This window comes from Rhinopithecus roxellana, chromosome 6 (assembly GCF_007565055.1).
Source record: "Rhinopithecus roxellana isolate Shanxi Qingling chromosome 6, ASM756505v1, whole genome shotgun sequence".
Lineage (NCBI taxonomy): Eukaryota > Metazoa > Chordata > Mammalia > Primates > Cercopithecidae > Rhinopithecus > Rhinopithecus roxellana.
Window position 1 is genome coordinate 40,829,774 of NC_044554.1, and position 23,016 is coordinate 40,852,789.

The 23,016-nt window shown below is 40.4% G+C and overlaps 1 protein-coding gene across 1 annotated transcript in view; it reads left to right on the forward strand.

Annotated features, from left to right (window-relative positions):
• The window catches only part of LOC104672940 (autism susceptibility gene 2 protein-like), an 877,014-nt gene that overhangs the window by 313,700 nt on the left and 540,298 nt on the right, over positions 1 to 23,016 (forward strand). The window contains exon 2 of the mRNA XM_030931977.1: positions 13,349 to 13,561. Coding sequence (XP_030787837.1) covers positions 13,349 to 13,561 — 213 coding nt within the window. The remainder of the gene's footprint in view (positions 1 to 13,348; positions 13,562 to 23,016) is intronic.

A 23,016-nucleotide genomic window follows, 5' to 3' on the forward strand; every position in this document is an offset into this window, starting at 1 on the left:
CATTTTCTGTGTGCTAAATAGCCTCCCAGGATGGTAATATTAGAGAGACTGAAGGAACCTAAGAGGAGGACCCTACATTTATAGGTATTGAGGTAGACTGGTCTCTGCCCTTGAGAAGCCAATCAAAATTAGGTTGAGAAAGGATGTAGCAATTGTTCGTGGAGTACTAGTAGGCATATATGCATTTGTTTATGTTGATTCTCTATGTCACTGCTCTGTAAGAGAAGGAATGCCTGCACATCTTCAATGGGAAGTTGACAACAGTTTCTGGAAAGTTGGAAGAAAGTTACAGAATTAGTCCTTTAGTAGTAATTATTCCATAGTTCTTCGGAAACATGACAAAACCTCTTGAAAAACTTGAGTCATAAAGAGACTGTCTCACATATATATATATACACACACTTCCTGGTATGCTGTGTAAAACTGCATTTATATTCAGAGCCACATAACACAGATTTTGCCAGAAGTTGCTTTTTCTGCCACTGAATAGCCCTAAACTTTAAATTGCCTTTCATAAAATTGTTTCTTGTCTGCTGAGTGGACAGAATGTCTCTCTCTTCCCCACCCTTCATGTCATTTTCTTTTCCTAAATGGGCCGCTCTGGGAAGTAGTTCTTACTTCTGGCCACCACCCCTGCCTCAGGACAATGCAACCAACCTTAACCAAAGTCACATATCAAGATGTTCTCTGCTGCCTGTTAATGCAGATTTGACTTGTGTGTGTGTGTGTGTGTGTGTGTGTGTGTGTGTGTGTGTGTGTGTGTGTGTGTCTCGTTCTGTCACCGAGGCTAGAATGCATTGGTATGATCATGGCTCACTGCAGTCTCAGTCAGTCCTCCTACCTCAGCCTCCTGAGTAGCTGGGACTACAGGCTCATGCCACCATAACTAGCTAATTTAAAAAACATTTTCTAGAGACTGGGTCTCACTCTGTTGCCCAGGCTGGTCTTGAACTCCTGGGCTTAAGCCAGTCTACCTGCCTTGGCCTCCCAAAGTGTTGGGATTAAAGGCATGAGCCACCGTGCACAGCCAGATTTGACATCTTAAAAGCCAGAGCTAGACATACTTATTGGTCGTCTTCCTGGGGCCAGGTGTAGTGGCTCACGCCTGTAATCCCAGCACTTTGGGAAGCCGAGGTGGGTGGATCACTTGAGGTCAGGAGTTTGAGACCAGCCTGGCCAACATGGTGAAACCCTGTCTCTACTAAAAAATACAAAAAATTAGCTGGACATGGTGGTGTATGCCTGTAATCCCAGCTACACGGGAGGCTGAGACAGGAGAATCACTTGAACCTGGGAGGTGGAGGTTGCAGTGAGCTGAGGTCGTGCCATTGCACTCCAGCCTGGGCAATAGACCAAGACTTCATCTCAAAAACAAAACAAAACAAAACAAAACAAAACAAAACAGAAAAAGGTAATGGAAACTCAGAGAAGGTTGCCAAAGGGAAGCTAGAAGGCCTCCTCCAGGACAGAGAATTAATCATTTAACATGTATCACTTACAGTAACTATAATAGAATCAGTGAGCTGATTGCTAAATACTTCTAGAGACATTGTTTACTTAAAGTGAAGGTGTGATAGTATGTGAATACCTGGGGAAGAGAAGAAATGGAAACATTTTTAGGGAAGAAAAGGAAAGTATGTGCCTTATTACTAATCTGGATCAATTTGAAGATCTGAATAGATTTTCACTGGCTAATCAGGGTTCTTCTGTGGAATACCTGCAACCACTTTTGATTTTTCTGTTGGTAGTGAGGTAACTGAGACCCAGTAAATGATAATTTGGCCTTGATATCAAGCCATGAAAAAGATGTTTAGAACTAACATTTTTTTCATCAGCCTCTTTTCATTTTTTTTTTTCTCTTGAGGTTAGTAAGGCGATTTATGTTATTTCTAGGCATCTATTCATCCCTCTTTAGCATATAGGGGAATAGTAATGGTTTATCCGGCATGTGGATGTGGGAATGTGTCTTAATCTGTTTTTGTGTTGCTACAAAGGAATACCTGGGGCTAGGTGCGGTGGCTCATGCCTGTAATCCCAGCACTTGGGGAGGCCAAGGCAGGAAGATCGCTTGAGCCAGAGTTAGAGACCAACCTGAGAAACATAGCAAGACCTTGTCTCTACAAAAAAGTAAAAATAAAAACAAGAAAAAGGAATACCAGAGGCTAGTAATTTACAAGGAAGAGAGGTTATTTCACTCATGGTTCTGTAGACTGTACAAGAAGAATGGTGCTGGCACCTGCTTGGCTTATGGTGGAGGTCTCATGCAGCTTCCACTCATGACGGATGGCAAAGGGGAGTCAGTGTGTGCAGAGGTCACATGATGAGAGAGGAAGCAAGAGGATGGGGGGAGGTAGCAGGCTCTTTTTAACAACCAGCTCGTGTGGGAACTAACAGAGTGAGAACCTCTCTTAGGTCTATTAGAGTTAGACATGAGGGAGGACATTAATCTATTCATGAAGACTCCAATCCCATGACCCAAATAACTCCTCTTAGGCCCCACCTCCAAAATTGGGGATATATATATATATGTGTGTGTGTGTGTGTGTGTGTGTGTGTCTGTGTGTGTGTGTGTGTGTGGGTGTGTGTGTGTATATATATATTTTATTATTATTATTATTTTTGGAGACAGAGTCTCTCTCTGTCACCCAGGCTGGAGTGCAGTGGTGTGATCTCGGCTCACTGCAACACTGCAACCTCTACCTCCCAGGTTCAAGCGATTCTCCTGCCTCAGCCTCCCAAGTAGCTGGGACTACACCTCCATGCCTGGCTAAGTTTTTGTGTTTTAGTAGAGACGGGGTTTTACTATATTGCCCAGGCTGATCTCGAACTCCTGAGCTCAGGCAATCCACCCGCCTTGGCCTCCCAAAGTGCTAGGATTACAGGCGTGAGCCACCGCGCCCAGCCATTGGGGATATTTCAACATGAGTTTTGGAGGGGACAAATAAACTGTAACAGAAATAATTAGATAATGTGTTTGAAAGTCTTGTGTGGAAGTCTGAGAGGGGAAGAGAGATGGAGTAGTACAATTCATAGCATGGCCCAATGGCTTTAGAATGAGAGGACATTCAGGGCATCCTAATTTCACAAGTTCATTCTCCTTTAAATTTTTGTTTTTGGAAATGGGCTCTTGCTATGTTGCCTAGGGTTCTCAAACTCCTGGGCTCAAGCAGTTGTCTAGCCTTAGTCTCCCAAGTAGCTGGGACTGTAGGCATGCACTACCAGGTCCAGTTCTAATTCATTCTTTTATAAGCAGGTTACTGTGTGTCCTCTACTCTGTTGTCTGCTAGGAATTCTGGCATGATGAAGTCATAGCCATTGTCCTTATGGAGGTAATTCTGAGTATTACCAGGAAGATCTAGTTACCAATATTTTGATACAATGTAATAAGTACATTAATTCTTTTCATATCTTTTGCATACAGTGCATAATCAAAAAATGAGTAATGGTTGTTTCAACTTACTTTACCATCAACAGTGTGCAGTGGCTCCCATTTTTCCACACCTTCTCTGACAAGTACCTCTTGTCTTTTTGATAATACCCATCCTAACAGGTGCAAGATGACATCTCATTGTGGTTTTGATTTGCATATCCCAAATGACTGATGATGTTGAGCACATTTTCATGTACTTGTTGACTATTTACATGTCTTCTTTGGAAAAATGTCTAGTCAGATTTTTTTTAAAAAGAACATATTACATGTAACAAGAATAATAGTTAATTAAAGCAAGTCTCATTAGAATTATGCATCCTCTCAAATGTGTTACTTTAGTGGATTAGATTTGAGTGGGAGGAAAAGCAATCGAAATTTGAGTGTTCTGCTTGTCTTCCTTCAGTTAGCAAACCAGGCTTCTGCCCTTGGGGAGGCCTGAGAATTGTATGGTGCTAGTTTCTCTTCTGGCTGCCATTACACTATCTTCCATTGTATGGTTCTTTTTGCCTTTTTGGACTCACTCTTTGTGTACGTCGTTGCCCTAAGCCTTCACTGATGAGATTTTCTGCCTCAGTCATGCTGTGCTCAACTTTCAGAATGTTGTTGTTATAGAGGAGTTAATTTTTTTTTAAGGTTTCCTTTTCCTCATGCTGTATTTCTCAGATTATCTGAAGGGACTGTAATCCAATTTTAGGAATCCTTCAGGGCTGAGAGCCTAAACTGTTTTAAGCAATAGCATCTGGTTGCCAGGGACTCAACTACTTTGAGCGTGTTAAGGTCTAACAGCAGCCAACTCTCAATTATCTGTGGGAATGGGAGACTGCTGGGATGTTTTCAAATCACAGAGTGTGCAGAAATCTCACTTAAACTGATAGTCGTGACCTCATTCCATAGCTGGGTTTAGGAGAGCTTCTCAGTGTCTGGCTTTGTGTCTTTGTTTTGTTCTCTTCTCACCTTTGCCAGTGGCACTGCACCATTGACAGGTGCCTATTGAATTTATCTGTACCCGATCTGTTTTTTTTAAACCTGTCCCTCTCATCTTTATTTAGATTCCATATGTGTATCATTATGTACATTAAGTATGTTTTAATAAATTGCCTCAATTCTTTTACATTTAGGAGCAGTAAAATTTATGTTTTCTTTCTTTGCTTATTGGCTCACGTGTTCATGGGAGGGAAAGTGGCCAAACAGTAATCAGGCTACCAGATAGAAAGATAAGAAAACTTTACAAAAGGTTAGCCTCTGAATAATAATTGAGAACTGCCTGTTAAAAGTGAAAAAAAACAAAAAATACAATATGAACTCTGCCTTGCTACCTTGTCACTGAAAATCAGGTGAAGGCCAGGCAGTGCTCCTCAGTCAAGACATTCATGTTCACAACTGAGTTGTCTCCAGTGGAAATTTCATGGCTACTTTATGGCCTAAAGCCAGTCCTCCCAGAGTGTGGTCGTCCCTTGGTTTTAGGATTCTAAAAGATGAGTTTCTTTTAATGAACACTGAATGTAATCTAGTTGTTAGGAAGGATTATATGCCAGTTGTGCATGATGGCAAGGGCTCCCGTTTTTTAAAAACCAGCTTTATGGAGGTATTATTTACTTTCCAGTAAACCGCACAGACTAACAATATATAATTTGATGAGTTTTGACATGTGTATATACCCATGAAACCACTGTCACAATCAAGACAGTGAACATGTTCATCACCCCAAAAGTTTCCTCATGTCCCTTTGTAATCCCTTCTTCCTATCTCTCCCAGGAAGCCACTAGCCTGATTGCTGTTGCTATCAATTAGTTCATATTTCCTAGGATTTTATATAAATGGAATCATACAGAATATAATCTTTTCTGTCTGATTTCTTTCACTTGGCATACTTATTTTGAGATGTATTCATGTCACCTGTATCAGGAGGTTATTTCTTTTTATTGCTGAGTAGTACTTTTTTGAATGGTTACAACTATGGTTTGTTTATCCCTTCACCTATTGATGTACAGTTGAGTTGTTTGCAGTTTTAGAAACATTGCACATCTGCTAGGAGCATTCATATGTAGCTCTTCATGTAGACATGTACTTTAATTTCTCTTGGGGAAGTACCTAGGAGTAGAATGGTTGGATCATATGGTCCATGTACTTAGAACTTTTAAGGAAACCACCAAACTGTCTTCCAAAGTGGTTGTGCTATTTCATATTCTCACCAGTAGTGTACGTATGAGTGTCCTCTGCGTCCTTGCCCACTCTTGGTAGGCTCATTCTTTTTTATTTCAGCCATTTTGTATGTATGTAGTGGTATCTCATTGTGGTTTTAAGTTGTACTTCCCTGATGACTACTGATGTTAAGTATAATTTTATGTATTAATTCACCTTCCAGACAGATCTTTTTTTTTTTTTTTTTTTTTTTTTGAGATGGAGTCTTGCTCTGTCGCCCAGGCTGGAGTGCAGTGACGCAATCTCGGCTCACTGTAACCTCCACCTCCTGGGTTCAAGCGATTCTCCTGCCTCAGCCTCCAAGTAGCTGGGATTACAGGCATGTGCCACCATGCCCAGCTAATTTTTTTGTATTTTTAGTAGAGACAGGGTTTCACCCTGTTAGTCAGGATGGTCTCGATCTTCTGACCTCGTGATCCATGCACCTGGCCTCCCAAAGTGCTGGAATTACAGGCGTGAGCCACCACATCCGACCCCAGATATCTTCTTTAGCAAAATATCTTTTGCTTATTTAAAAAATTGGATTGTTTCCTTTTTTAGTTTTGAGAATTTTTTTTTTTTTTTTTAATATGGAGTCTTGCTCCATTGCCCAGGCTGGAGTGTAGTGGTACAGTCTCGGCTCACTGCAACCTCCGCCTCCTAGGTTAAAGCGATTCTCCTGCTCAGCCTCCCAAGTAGCTGGAATTACAGGCGCCTACCACCACACCTAGCTAAGTTTTGTATTGACCAGGCTGGTCTCGAACTCCCAACCTCAGGCAATCTGCCTGCCTTGGCCTCCCAAAGTGCTGGGATTACAGGTGTGAGCCTTCGTGCCTGGCCCAAGAATTTATTGAATTAATATATTCTATATCCAGAACTTATCAGATATACATTAAAAAAATATTTTTCCATTCTGTGGCTTATCTGTTAATGTATTTTTTACTCTCCTGGTAACTGACAGAACAGTCACTTTATCTTCTTGACAGTGTCTTTTGTAGAGCAAAATTTTAATTCTTGATGAAGTATAATTTATCAGTTTATTATTTTATGGATTATGCCTTTGGTGTCATACCTAAGAAATCTTAGCCTAACCCAAGATTACAAGTTTTCTCTTGGAAGTTTTATGGTTTTAGGTTTTACATTCAGGTTTATAATATAGTTTGTGTTAGTTTTTTCTATTCAGATTCAAGTATGGATTAAAATTTTGCATATAATTACCTATTCTATCACCATTTGTTTAAAAGACTTATTTTTCTGTAGAATAGCTTTTGCCTGAAAATCAGTTGTTGATATATGTGTGGGTCTCTTTCTGGACTATTCTGTTCTTGTGATCTGTTTTTCTATCTTTATGCCAATACAGTGATGCAATTTTAATGTGGTGTGAAAGATGGCAGTACAGAGCACCTGACTTGCTCCTCCTCTAACCTACTTTACTATAGTAGTTCATTGATTTGCCTGTTTCCCTGGATAAGCAGCCTGAGTTTAGGAATTCTTTCTTAGATATTTCCAACAGATGGCAATGTGTATGCACATAGTAGGTGTTTTGATATTTGTTTTTAAAAGATGTGAAACTTAGGGATTACTGTTTGAATGCCATCCTGGATGCCTTGCACATTCCTACAGATAGTAGTCTTCTCTACTTTCTCAAAAGTTTAGACTCTGAAAATCTGTTCATGAAGTCCATTTGCTCAAAAGCCCAAAGTTGGGGACTGTTGTGAACATATCTATCTAGAGTTGGTAGTTTTCTAATGTTTCATTTCTTATCATTGGAGACTCATTATTGGTGGAATCAGTGTTTGTAAAACCATTCAAACACAAGTACAAATGGTATACAATAAACCAGCAAGGGATTTGACAGACCAAAATGACAGGACACAGCCATTATGTCATTGATGGGGACAGGCAAAGCAATTTTTTCTTTTTCTCCTGGCTTCTTTGCTATTTTCTTTAACAATTTTCTTAAAGGTCTACTAAGATCAGATAACTAACTGAAGAGGCTCTGTTTAAATTGCAAGCCCCATTCACACATATACACGCAGTTGGACACACGCAGACACGTATACCACAAATGCTTTGTAAGTGATGGACTGCCCTCAGGTTAGTTTGCTTGGAAAAATCAGACGGAGACTTTCTATAACCCACTTCATGCGAGGCAGACAAATTTGCCCTCATTTTCTATTGTCTCTGGCTTCATCTGTAATCAGCAAATGGAGCCCTGCAGCTTACATAGTATTTCATCTGCAATTTGTTACTCTCCCTTAGTTTGCACAACACTGAACTATCTCATTTTGAAATTCAAGAGCGGTGAGGAGGCCTTTGGTGGAAGATTGTAATTTGGGAGAAGGGAAAGTCAAGAGCAAGATCGCCTATTCTGAAGAAGACTGGGTGTTGAAGGAAATTGCCTTTGTCAGTCTCTGAGCCTCTCCACATATGTGCTACTGTGACCCTGCCCTCCATCACCAGTGACCTAAAAATCACTTAATTTCGACTATTCTCCAAACCTCTTCACATCTGTTGTGCATGGCTTGTACACTTACCCCCTCTATTGCCAGCCGATATGTCTAAATCTTTTTGCCGCTCAGCCAGCCTCCTGTTGGTGGCTCCCTGGCTTTCTTGCTTTCTTTCTTGCTTCTTTTATGACTGTCAAATGAATGCCTTAAAGCATTTTTTTTTTTTTTTTTTTTTTTTTTTACAGATTTCTTTCTTATCCTTCTGCCTTCTTGCCTTTCTTTCCTAGTGCTTGTGTAGGGGAGGCAGTTTTTTATCTTTACCCTGTTAGGGTCTCTAGCTGAGCCTGAGTATTAAATTGATGTAAAATAGATTAACAGAAGAAAAGCATGTGGATTTGGACATGTCTATAGGAGCCCCCACAGGAAAATGAAGACCCAAAGAAGTGGCAAATGTTGAATGTTTATTTAGTAGGTTGAACAGAGTGGCAGTTGTGGAAAAGTAACTAAAATAAATGGTGAGGCTAAAGGAAGCTAAGAGTTAATAAGATCTGTTGGTACAAATTTTTCTGTCTGGACTCCCCATCTCTGGAAATGAGAAAATTTCTTCTTTCCTACTATAGGGAGATAATCTTTCACATGAGAGTTTTCTCCCATCTCAGGTGTTTCTGGTGATAATGTTTCTTTTCTCCTGTCTCTTTTGTATCTGTTGTTTTTCAAGTGCCTTTAGTTTAAAATAATCCTTAGGCCTAAATAGCATGTTTTGGGGTGGCATGTTCTCCCACTCTTCTTCATTTACTAATGCTTTCCTTGCAAAATATGAGGTACAATCATCTTATTTTCAAAAAAGTCTTCAGGTAGTTCTGACGGACAGTTTCTCTTGCGAACCACTAGCCTAGATCATGGTAGACGAATGAATCAACAGGCCTTTGAAAATTGCCATTCATTGATCCCAATAAGTTATTTTATATACCAGATAATTTCCCTCCCCATATTATAGCAATACTGGAGACTGCCCAGGTTTCCTGAAGGAAGTTCTTAAATTAGTGCTACTGGTTAGTTGGTGGAGGAAAGCATTGGTGGGTGTGTATATACATACAATTACACATGCGTGTAGTCATGTACGCAACTCTTGTGACTGTTGATAAGATGATTACTTTATAATCAGTCTTTGTCTTTGATTCTTAATGCTTATAATAGTTTTTTGTCATTTTTCCCCAAGACAGTCAGTGAAAAAATTAAATGGTTGTTTTACTTTATAAATAGTAAGCAGTCAGTACATGTTTGTAGAGGGAATGAACAAACAGGGGTCTGGTTTATTCAGGATTTGTACCAAAAAGTCTATATAATAATTTATAAATAAAGATCTACCTCTGAAAAAAATAAAGATAATTTCTAGTCTTTGAAAATATAAACGTGTTACATAATAGAAAGTTTTTATAGACTCTTCATTTCTTCTTACCTCTTAAGCCACCACCTCTAGACACAGTTTGATTCTCTCTCTCTTCTTCCCTCCCCCAGAGTGGAAAATCTTAATATTAATTGGAGCTAAGATGATTGTATTACTGCTGCTAAGACTTCAGCAGGTCTCTTACAAGCTAATATCACGGCATGGGGTCCATTTGCTCTGTGTAGCTATTCTGCAGTGCAGTGAGAATTCCTTGATTAATATGCTACATGAAAATAAAATGGATTTGGAAAAAATTATAACATACTCTCATAAATATTGATTCACATTTGTATGGAATTGCACGTAATTTTCAATATACTTTGGAAGCACCTTCAGTATGAAAGATTTGGTCTCCAAAGAGAATGGCATAATTTTTTTAAAAGCACAGTGGAAACGTTATTAAGCATCATATATTTATTAATCTGATACTCTACATGCATATGATGCAGGGCAGTAGGTGGGTTGTGTGACAAAGAAAGAAGTTTTATACCCTATGGGGAGTTTTTATATTACACTTAGAAGTGGTACAATTTAATCACATTATATAGAAGCAGCCCATGATGGAACTCACCTGGCTCCCTCTGCTAGGTGTTGCCATTATTCCTGAGTGTCTTTTTATGGCAGGTATTTTGGTTACATGTGAGACTAAACATGGAACATTTTTGAGCTGAGCAGATGCCTGGCATAGCTGACTGAAGTTGTGGACACTGGACACAGGAATTCAATTCAGCAGCCATTCATTGAACGTTTACTATGTGTTAGGCATAGCATGCAAGGCTGTGAAATCAATGGCCATGTGTGCTTGCTTTGATCTCGACTTGTCCCCTAAAACACTTTTCACCACATCCGCATTGCCTCAGGAGAGCTACCTCTCCGATGGCAGAGGGTTAATCGTCTGTAGTGCTAGCAGCTGGAATTTAGGGCAGAAGCCACTTATTTGCCTTGTAGACTGTTATCTTTGATATCTTCTTGCTCTAAGGATAAGGCCTTTCCCCTTTTCTGTGGTTTCTTGTTGTTTGCTGTGATCCTTCGTGTATACCAGCAGTGCACACTAGATTCCTTGGTTTCCTGCTTCTATCACCTTTTCTGGCTTGCTACACTGTATATTAGAGACAGCTTAGGCTATTTTAAAATCAGTATTGTGCTTTATAGGTTTGGATGTTTTAACTAGTTGACTCCTTTATTTATGTATTTATTGACCAATACATTGACCACCTATTATTTGCCTAGCTTATGTGAAGCACTTATGTGAAGCACTGGGGTTACTGAGATGAACTACTTAGTCCCTGCCCTCTTTCGCATTCTTCCAAGAGATTATGCACGCAGCTGCCTCAAGGCCTTTGCACAAGCTCTTCTCTCTGTTAAGCCTTTCAGATCTAGGTCAAATGGCAGTCATTTTCTCAGCTCTGACCCTCTCCTCTGGACTATATCATTTCCCTTAGTTTTAGCACCCATAACCTATCCTTTAGCACTGTTAACTTAGTTTGCAATGATATATTTGTGTGATTTGATTAGTATTTGTCCTGTAAATTCTAGGCTCTATGAGGGTGGTGACTTTTCCCCACAGCATTATCATCCTAAACATAGGTCAGTGCTACGTTTGTACTTGGCGTATACTAGGCACACAAAACATAGTTGTTGAATGAGTGAAGGCCTGAGAATAGAGTACTTTGTATTATAAGAAAGGTCTCCCTGAGTGGGCAACACTGCTAAGAGTCATTGAACTAGGAAAGGGAGGAGTGTGTAAGAGAGGCCTTTTGAGGCCAAGGCAAATCAGTGTAAAGGCCTGAGTTAGTTTGTCCAGGCTGCATTAGTAAAATGTCATAAACTGGGTTGCTTATAAACAAGAAACATTTATTTCTCACAGTTCTGGAGGCTGGGAAGTCCAAGGTTGAGGCACCAGCAGATTCTGTGTCTGGTGAGAGCTTGTTCCTCATGGATGGTGCCTGTTCTCACGTGGCAGAGGTGCAAACAGACTCCCTTAGGCCCTTTATAGGGGCACTAATCCCCTTCACAAGGGTTCCACCCTCGTGATCCGATCCAATCAACTCCCAAAGTCCCCCATCTCCTGGCCAACATGGTGAAACCTCGTCTCTACTAAAAATACAAAAAAAAATTAGCTAGGTGTGGTGGCAGGCATCTGTAACCCCAGCTACTCAGGAGGCTGAGGCAGGGAATTGCTTGAATGGGGAGGCGGAGGTTGCAGTGAGCCAAGGTTGTGCCATTGCACTACGACCTGGGCAACAAGAGCAAACTCTGTCTCAAAAAAAAAAAAAAAAAAAAAAAAAAAAAAATTCTGGGGAGACACAAACATTCAGATCATAATAAGGCTCAAGGTCTCAAACTAATAAGCATGGCTGATTTGGGGAGAGACATCAGGGAGTACCATGCATGTAAAATTGGGAGTGCTGGGATATTGGAAGCAGCCGAATAGTTACCTTGAGAAAACTGGATGTGAAAGAGAGGAAAAAGAGCAGTATTTTAAGGAGAAATGAGTAAAAGGAAATTTCTATTTTGGTTTTGTTTTATTTTTAAATGTACATTTAGATAGTAAATTTAATTGTTCATTTAAAAATAAATAATATAATTGGATTGTTTGAAATACAAAAGATACACGTTTGAGGTAATGGATACCCCATTTACCCTGATGTGATTATTACACATTGCATGCTTGTGTCAAAACATCTAATGTAAGCCATAAATATATATGCCTACTATGTACCCCAGAAATTAAAAAAAAAATTTAAGTACATTTAGGACTGCAGAAACTGAGGAACTGTGGTGAGGCTTCATGAGGGGGATTTTCTGTGTTAAGAGGATTAGATCCACTAGTTTCCAAATAAGTGAGTGCCAAAACATTTTCATTTTATTGCTTAGTGTGTGCATCATTTCTCACAGGGCAGAGGATATTTGCATGTATGTGGTTTGTTTGATGTTCTGAGAGCCCATTTTGCACGTGGTCTCAGAGTTGTAGTGACTTACTCCATGTCTCATCATGAATAATATCAGTGTCTGGACACTTAAAGCCCAGGTCTTTTGGAACCTTGGTGTGAACTGAGCTGCCTGGAGGCACAGAACTCTATCAGGTTATGTGGCCTGAAATGCTCACCTGTAGCTTCTACAGATGCAGTTCCCCATTCAAGGACATTGATTTCCCATTTCCTACCCACCTCCCCATCCCCAACCACACACAGGAATAAATAAAAAGTTGCTGTTGATCTTGGTGGTAATATTGTTGTTACATTTTGCAAAGAAAATGGAAATAAGGATGCTTAGAGAAACATGTGGTAAAAAAATATAATGCATTAAGGAAACATTTTAATCATATGAATAGATAGTTCCTTTCTTGCTGGCTCACATCCACCTGGACCTGATAAATTCAGTTGGGTGCTATTTCTTTTGAATTCAGCATGCACTTAGTGCTCATTTTCTGAAACATAAATGATGTACCAACATGGGAAATGAGTAGATTGCACTTCCTTGGGGAATGTCATTGTGTGCTGGACCCAACACCAAATCAAGCAGAAAGCTACTATTCCAGGGAGCAGTGAAATCACTTTTGATGCATATCCTTGTGTTTTGTTTAGTTTCCTACCCAGTAATAATAGAAAGGAGATATATATATATATATATATATATATATATATATATTTGTGATGGCATTAAGGATTCAGGAAAATTGAAAGCCATGTTTCTTAGTTTTAGGTCTTCTCCATATCCCACTTTCCTATCCCTTTTCCACTTAGTAGTAACACCCTTTAGTATTTAGCCTATATTTTGGGTGTGACCCTAGATACCTTTGTAACCACCACTTCCCTTTCCTTCTCTTCTTTCCTACAGAAAGATGTAGCACTTAAGCCTCAGGAACGTGTGGAGAAACGCCAGACGCCCCTGACCAAGAAGAAACGAGAAGCACTTACCAATGGCTTGTCCTTTCATTCAAAGAAGAGCAGACTCAGCCACCCACACCACTACAGCTCAGATCGAGAAAATGACCGCAATCTCTGCCAGCACCTTGGGAAGAGAAAGAAAATGCCGAAGGCACTCAGACAGGTGAGGAAACTTGGGTTCGCTCTTTCCTGTGGCCGCAAAATCCCTTCCTTAGGTGCTTCCTCCACTGTGGTTCTTCGTAACAGGTGGAGAAGATACCCTTGGTGGGATGCTGAAGTGGTTGTCCAACAAAGCTGTGTGCGTGCTTTTAAAAGAATCTAAAACCCAATCTCGGTGCTTTTTATGAGGATTTGAAACTTCAGCATGGGCCCTTTCAGTCAGATATGCTTTGTGCAACAAAGCTTGATGCTAGTGCTACTGGTATTTAGGGCAGACCTGTCTTAATAGTTGTCAAGATGGACTGGCTTGTAGGGGAGATATCTTTGCAATTAGGATAAATGGAGCAGGTAGATTTCATCACGTACATTGTGCATCTCATGGTTCTAAGGTGCTAAAATGATTGCCTGTGTGTGAGAAGTGCCTTGCTAAGATTTATATTTTCCGGGGAAGCTCAGATATTGTGGCATCTGGGAAGGCAATGGCAAATAAATGAATTTGCCTTTTGGTGTCTTAGTTGTTCTCCATAGGCTATAATTAAAGACTGTCTTTGTGATCTGTTGATTGTATGAACGTCTGATACTGATGCTTACTGGCCTGTTAATAATTAGGTTTCAATGATCCACAAGAAAGTATAGCTCTTGGCATTTGGGAAGCCTTTCTGCCTGTGGAAATCCCCACATGAGATGGATTAATAATGAGATATGAAGCTGTTTATAGCAGTTTTTCTGCACAAATCCAGAGGCTTCAGTGCCTGTCAAGTTAGTTACCTGTGTCCTGGGTGTGTTTTATTTATTTTTTGGCAGGATCATTGGGTAGGATTGACTATTACTGAAGAAAGCAGAGGAAGGAATTGTGGTTTACAGAGCAGGTGCTGCTAATTAGAAGTGGAACAGGTAATTTTTGGTTTGCAGATGTTTCTCTGCAGAGGCAGGGAGATATGGGATCAAACAAAACAATGGTTCCCAAACCTCACAGATCTTTAGAATAATATAATGAGAGCAACTAAACCCAGATTTCTGGCCCTTCTTTAGGACCTAATGACATTTGTAGTTTTAGGAAGTTTCCTATTTGAAAACAGCCTGCTTGGAAGTCACTCTTACAAAGAATCAAGGGCGTATTTGGGTGATGGCTTTTAGTTAAAAGATTGGAAAGATCGAAAGCCTCAATAGGATGTAGTGGGCAGTTTGGAGTCAGAATTCTGCCTCATACATAGTGAAGGATATAATCCTGGTAAAACATCTGGGGTGATGGGTTTCAGATGGACCCAGAAGGCTTCCAAGGTAATACCCTAAATCTGACAACCAGCACAGTGTTTCTAAAGGTACGCTTGTGTCCTGAAACGCCAGACTGGAGTTGTAATAGTAATGATTAACATTCACCTAATGCATACCATGCTCCATTCAGTGAGGGAGTTTTTGTAGTATAACCTATAATTTGTACAACAACCCTGACTAGTAGGTAATATCATGGTTACTTAACAGCTGTGGAAACTAGGGCTCAAAGAGATAAAGTGACTTGTCTGAGGCCTTGGCAATGAGGAAAGGAGCCGGGGTTTAGACTCAGATATCTCTAGTTCCGTGGCTTCCTCTGTTTTCCATATTTGGATGAAGTTTTATTTATTTTGTTCCCGATAGGGAGTTGGGGAGAGGGAGAAAAGCCTAAGTTCTATAAAAGGTGATGTTCCTGTGGTATTTGTGACTCCTAATTTATGCCTCTCTGTGTGAGATACGTGAGAAAAGTAATTAATCTCAGTGGAGAGAGATTGCAATGTAACCACCCCCCTCTCCCTCAAGGGCCCCCCTCCCAGCAGGGTAAGAAGGAAGGCTTCTTATTCTGAGTTAACACCAAGCTGTGGATCTTCATCCTTGAATCTTTTTATTTTAGACATGATCTGACTTTTCTATTTTGTGTCCTCAAAATTATTCTTTCTATTTCTTTCTACTTCTTCAAGACTTTCAAGGTCCTCTGGTGACAGATTTTTATGATCAGAAAAGAAGACTGGGACTTAAGCATCTTAAATTTGAGTAGCTTTTGGTCTTAATGGCCAACTTTCTGGTACTAATGGTATTTGGTATCAAAGCTATCTTTCTTTTAGGTAACATATTTGGAAAAGCAAATATTTTGACTCTTTATGAGTCATGGAGAAGGAAAGCATGAATTGTATCTTTGGCCCTATGTAAAACTTTTAAAAACAAGGACTATTTTCTTATCTTCAGTGTTGATGCCAAAATATGCTGTCCAATCAATTGTTATATTTCTGGTAAGAAGGAATGCAGAAGGTGATTTGAGATAAGGCCATAATACTTCTCATTTTTAATATTCTTAGGATCACTTGTGCTATTATGAAATCCCAAACAAGTCACTGTCTGGTAACTGCCCATCTGGAAAATGAAGGGCTTGGAGTTGAATGTTTCTTAGGCTCCTCCCTCTGGGTCCCATAGTTTTTTAAATTTATGAATAACACAAATACAGTGTCGTAGAGGTCTGTAAAGGAGTCTGTAGGTCTGAAGGTAATGCTTTGGGGTCAGTCTGTAACTGATAGGCTCTGTGAAGACATACATTTATTTATTTATTTATTTATTTATTTATTTATTTATTTATTTATTTTGAGACGGAGTCTCGCTCTGTCGCCCAGGCTGGAGTGCAGTGGCCGGATCTCAGCTCACTGCAAGCTCCGCCTCCAGGGTTTACGCCATTCTCCCGCCTCAGCCTCCCGAGTAGCTGGTACTACAGGCGCCCGCCACCTCGCCCGGCTAGTTTTTTGTATTTTTTAGTAGAGACGGGGTTTCACCGTATTAGCCAGGATGGTCTCCATCTCCTGACCTGGTGATCCGCCCGTCTCGGCCTCCCAAAGTGCTGGGATTACAGGCTTGAGCCACCGCGCCCGGCTATTTTTAATATTTTTTTCTTTAAAATTTTGTTTTCATGTAATATGAAGACATTTAAAGGAGAGGTGTAAGATGCATTTGGTAGTGGGAGGGAGGGGAGTGGTCCTTTGTGTGTCAGCCCAGACAAATGCCATCTGTTATGTGATCATTGGTAAAGAGTGACACATGAGTGTTTAATGACCACAGTAGATGTTCAAAAAGCTTGTCTGAAGAATACTTGTGATTGCTTTCCTGTCATCCTAGATGCCTGTAAATATCACAATTACTTTATTGCCTGCCTTTGCCTCTTATCAGGTAAAGAAACTGAATCTGACCGTCTTAGCTGGGAGGGGACCTTGAGATGAGAGTGAGCTTTGGGGAGCATTTCTACATTAATGGATTGTCATTTAGTGCCTGCTCTTGAGAACTACAGATGAAATAGGGAAGAGGCGAGAACTTAGTCTTTATTTCTGACTTGGTGAGAGTGAATTAGGTTTGCATCTTATTAGGAAATGGTACTTCCTGAGCAGACAACTTAATGCATAGCTTTCCTGTAATTATGGGAAGATGTTACTCCTTAGTAGAGAGGAAAAATAGGATTTTTTTTCCTGAGACTCCATTGAAGGCAACTAATCTTTTTACTCTGAGAGTGCAATTATAATACTTTTATAGGAAAGATGTGTAGTTCTAAAACCAAACTGCTTATTCCTTCACTTCCCTGGTTATAAAACCCAAGTTCTTGTGATGTTGTTCCATACTGCCAAAAGAAAGCTTTTAAACTGACACTTATTGGATGATGTTTTTAAGTATAAATACATACTGCCTTAGAAGATGCTGAGGTGGCACTTGTCTTGGCAAATTGTTGCACTTTTTGATATGAGAAATTTGAATACTCTTCTTACTTCCCAAAGGGGTTAAAAATTATGAAGAAATGGATAAGTTACCTCTTATACAACTCTTATACAAAATAGAGCATGTCTTTCTGACCTCTGTAAATGAACTACTTGTTCATGATGTAAGCACTTAAACATGGTATATAAAAAGTTTTATCATTTACTTACAAGTACATGGTACTTTTTTTTTTTCTCGATGTAGATATAGGGGTGGGAAAAGCAAAAGAGGTTGCAGAGGTCCTCTCCTTAAGGAGCTTTATTCTCTAATTGAGGGACTAAGTCACAATGAAACCACTGAGGAACACAAGGAAGTCACGTGTTGCTAAACCGATAAGCCAAATTATAACTTCCTGAGAAGCACTTTGGGAAAACGTAACCCTTCCTAGGGCATTGAGTTTAGTTTCAGTATGTCTAATTTCTAACTTCTAGACCATGGGGAATTCTTTAAAAATTTAGGTCTTCGTAGTTTAAAACACACAGAGAGAGCAAAAGGGTTTTAAAAATAGAGTACCAGTGATGAAAAGTTGATGAGCATTCGGAGAACTCTCAGATTTGGCTCTGACTGAATTTCTAAATCTCCATTTAGTCCATTAGTTTGTCCTTTCTCTGTAGTATGAACTGAGCCAGAGGACATATGCTTAGTGAGCTAGAAGGCATTTTTAGGTTATATGAACTCTTCTAACAGACACCAAGATAAATCATCAAAATAAATCCTGTGGTCTCCCTCCTTCACTGAATTTTAGGTGCCAAAATGCCATTCATCTTAGGGCAGAATTTCCTAAAAAAGAGGCAACCTGTTGAGATTGCTTTAGTTAAAGAAGAACATCATTTTAGAGGAAAGTAGAGGAATTTGTGAATATTTCAGGATCCTATTGGTAGACTCTAAACTTGTTGGTAAGGATGGCTTATGTGGGAATGCCTTATGTGGTTTAAAATCTTTATACTAGTTAATCTGGGTAGGTATTTCTTGTTAGGAATAAAAATTTGCTCTTCTCTCTCTGAAAATCTAGTATGGTGGGAGATTTGTAGTTGACATTGGAAACTGTAGACACCAAAAGTGTCTACTGCTTTCTAGGAAGAAGAGGGATCCATCCCAGTGCCAGGCGTTTAGAATTAGATAGATTACTATAACTCTGCATGGTGGTTGCATCTGCTTCGTGTATTGACATTTCACGTTGGTCTTCCTTGGAGTAAGTGATAGTGGTGCTATACACTAAGAGCCCAGGTGACTGGGCCACCCGCTCTTTCCACCTGTCCTGATGGAATAGTCTATCCCAGCCCATGGTCTTTCCTATTGAGAGTGTTTACTACCAGAGGCTGGTCCCTTATTTCAGCACGGCTTAGACTTATCCTGTTGTCTGAGGAGTTTTCTGTCAAATTTGTTACTAGTAGAAATTATCTTGCAATGGAGGATTTATAATGGAAAACTTTGATTAAACAGATCCAGTTCAAGTCTCATTTCTGAAGATATGCTAATTAGTTTTTGATGGAAATCTAGGCCAAAAATCACACAGGTATTTATCCAGTTTGACTCTAGAGCCTACTGGTTTCTGAAAATCAGAGCATTTGAGACACTAATGTAATTTGGGATTTTACTGTCATAATGAAAAGACATAAACTTTGCTATGTGCTCTTTCATACATATTTTTGTTATAATAGTTAGATGTCTGCTGGTACCTTGAACTAGTATTAAGAAATGTCAGTTAAACCATTTTTACCTCATACTTCAAAATTTCAAGTTTAACATGTTAATTGGGATTTCATTTGCTTTCGAAAAATTGTGTAGTCATGTGAAGGTTACAAGCTAAGGTATCAAATAAAATTATTTATATGTTTTTCCCTTTTATGAATTTAAGTTGCATACTACTTATTCCCCTTGCCTAAAGTACAGAAACAAGAAAAACCATAAGGAAAGATGGAGGGAATAAAAGATTGGCTTATGATCTCTCTTGGAATCTTGATTGACTTGAATAAGATGCTAGTTTTAACATCAGGTAATTGAGGAACCCTAATCTAGGCTTGTCTCTGTTCAGGAATTATTCATGTATTATATTGGAAGTATTGGTTTGTAACTGGGATTGGTAACCCCGACACTAATATAATAATGAGTTATATGAAAGATGTTTTGGAACAATTGATGGGAGGGGCGGAGCAAGATGGCCGAATAGGAACAACTCCAGTCTCCAACTCCCAGCGCGAGCGACACAGAAGACCGGTGATTTCTGCATTTTCAACTGAGGTACTGGGGTCATCTCACTAGGGAGTGCCGGACAATCGGTGCTGGTCAGCTGCTGCAGCCTGACCAGCGAGAGCTGAAGCAGGGCGAGGCATCGCCTCACCTGGAAGCGCAAGGGGGAAGGGGATCCGTTTTCCTAGCCAGGGGAACTGAGACACACAACACCTGGAAAATCGGGTAACTCCCACCCCAATACTGCGCTGTAAGCATACAGGCATTCCAGGAGAATATATCCCACACCTGGCCGGGAGGGTCCCACGCCCACGAAGCCTCCCTCACTGCTAACACAGCAGTCTGCCGCGATCTATCCGCAAGGCAGCAGCGAGGCTGGGGGAGGGGCGCCCGCCATTGCTGAGGCTTAAGTAGGTAAACAAAGCCGCTGGGAAGCTCGAACTGGGTGGAGCTCACAGCAGCTCAAGGAAGCCTGCCTGTCTCTGTAGTCTCCACCTCTGGGGACAGCGCACAGCTGAAGACCAACAGGGGAAGTAGCGGGAGCCGGTGCAGACGCGAACGACTCTGTCTGACAGCTTTGGGGAGAGCCGCGGATCTCCCAACGCGGAGGTTGAGATCTGAGAACGGACAGACTGCCTGCTCAGGTGTGTCCCTGACCCCTGAGTAGCCTAGCTGGGAGAAATCCCCCACTAGGGGCAGTCTGACACCCCACACCTCACAGGGTGGAGTACACCCCTGAGAGGACACTTCCAAAGGAAGAATCAGACAGGTACACTCGCTGTTCAGCAATATTCTATCTTCGGCAACCTCTGCTGCTGATACCCAGGCAAACAGGGTCTGGAGTGGACCTCAAGCAATCTCCAACAGACCAACAGAGAGTCCTTCTGACTGTCAGAAGGAAAACTATCAAACAGGAAGGACACCTATACCAAAACCCCATCAGTTCGTCACCACCATCAAAGACCAGAGACAGATAAAACCACAAAGATGGGGAAGAAGCAGGGCAGAAAAGCTGGAAATTCAAAAAATAAGAGTGCATCTCCCCCTGCAAAGGAGCGCAGCCCATCACCAGCAACGGATCAAAGCTGGTCAGAGAATGACTTGGACGAGAGGAGAGAAGAAGGCTTCAGTCCATCAAACTTATCAGAGCTAAAGGAGGAATTACGTACCCAGCGCAAAGAAACTAAAAATCTTGAAAAAAGAGTGGAAGAATTGACAGCTAGACTCATTAATGCAGAGAAGATCATAAACGAAATGACAGAGATGAAAACCATGACACGAGAAATACGTGACAAATGCACAAGCTTCAGTAACCGACTCGATCAACTGGAAGAAAGAGTATCAGCGATTGAAGATCAAATGAATGAAATGAAGCGAGAAGAGAAACCAAAAGAAAAAAGAAGAAAAAGAAATGAGCAAAGCCTGCAAGAAGTATGGGATTACGTAAAAAGACCAAATCTACGTCTGATTGGGGTGCCTGAAAGTGAGGGGGAAAATGGAACCAAGTTGGAAAACACTCTTCAGGATATCATCCAGGAGAACTTCCCCAACCTAGTAGGGCAGGCCAACATTCAAATTCAGGAAATACAGAGAACGCCACAAAGATACTCCTCCAGAAGAGCAACTCCAAGACACATAATTGCCAGATTCACCAAAGTTGAAATGAAGGAAAAAATCTTAAGGGCAGCCAGAGAGAAAGGTCGGGTCACCCACAAAGGGAAGCCCATCAGACTAACAGCAGATCTCTCAGCAGAAACTCTACAAGCCAGAAGAGAGTGGGGGCCAATATTCAACGTTCTTAAAGAAAAGAATTTTAAACCCAGAATTTCATATCCAGCCAAACTAAGTTTCATAAGTGAAGGAGAAATAAAATCCTTTACAGATAAGCAAATGCTTAGAGATTTTGTCACCACTAGGCCTGCCTTACAAGAGACCCTGAAGGAAGCCCTAAACATGGAAAGGAACAACCGGTACCAGCCATCACAAAAACTTGGCAAAATGTAAAGACCATCGAGGCTAGGAAGAAACTGCATCAACTAACGAGCAAAATAACCAGTTAATATCATAATGGCAGGATCAAGTTCACACATAACAATATTAACCTTAAATGTTAATGGACTAAATGCTCCAATTAAAAGACACAGACTGGCAAACTGGATAAAGAGTCAAGACCCATCAGTCTGCTGTATTCAGGAGACCCATCTCACATGCAGAGACATACATAGGCTCAAAATAAAGGGATGGAGGAAGATCTACCAAGCAAATGGAGAACAAAAAAAAGCAGGGGTTGCAATCCTAGTCTCTGATAAAACAGACTTTAAACCATCAAAGATCAAAAGAGACAAAGAAGGCCATTACATAATGGTAAAGGGATCAATTCAACAGGAAGAGCTAACTCTCCTAAATATATATGCACCCAATACAGGAGCACCCAGATTCATAAAGCAAGTCCTTAGAGACTTACAAAGAGACTTAGACTCCCATACAATAATAATGGGAGACTTCAACACTCCGCTGTCAACATTAGACAGATCAACGAGACAGAAAGTTAACAAGGATATCCAGGAATTGAACTCATCTCTGCACCAAGCGGACCTAATAGACATCTATAGAACTCTCCACCCCAAATCAACAGAATATACATTCTTCTCAGCACCACATCGCACTTATTCCAAAATTGACCACATAATTGGAAGTAAAGTACTCCTCAGCAAATGTAAAAGAACAGAAATTATAACAAACTGTCTCTCAGACCACAGTGCAATCAAACTAGAACTCAGGACTAAGAAACTCAATCAAAAGCGCTCAACTACATGGAAACTGAACAACCTGCTCCTGAATGACTACTGGGTACATAACGAAATGAAAGCGGAAATAAAGATGTTCTTTGAAACCAATGAGAACAAAGATACAACATACCAGAATCTCTGGGACACATTTAAAGCAGTGTGTAGAGGGAAATTTATAGCACTAAATGCCCACAAGAGAAAACAGGAAAGATCTAAAATTGACACTCTAACATCACAATTAAAAGAACTAGAGAGGCAAGAGCAATCACATTCAAAAGCTAGCAGAAGGCAAGAAATAACTAAGATCAGAGCAGAACTGAAGGAGATAGAGACACAAAAAACCCTCCAAAAAATCAATGAATCCAGGAGTTGGTTTTTTGAAAAGATCAACAAAATTGACAGACCGCTAGCAAGGCTAATAAAGAAAAAAAGAGAGAGGAATCAAATAGATGCAATAAAAAATGATAAAGGGGATATCACCACTGACCCCACAGAAATACAAACTACCATCAGAGAATACTATAAACGCCTCTATGCAAATCAACTAGAAAATCTAGAAGAAATGGATAATTTCCTGGACACTTACACTCTCCCAAGGCTAAACCAGGAAGAAGTTGAATCCCTGAATAGACCAATAGCAGGCTCTGAAATTGAGGCAACAATTAATAGCCTACCCACCAAAAAAAGTCCAGGACCAGATGGATTCACAGCTGAATTCTAC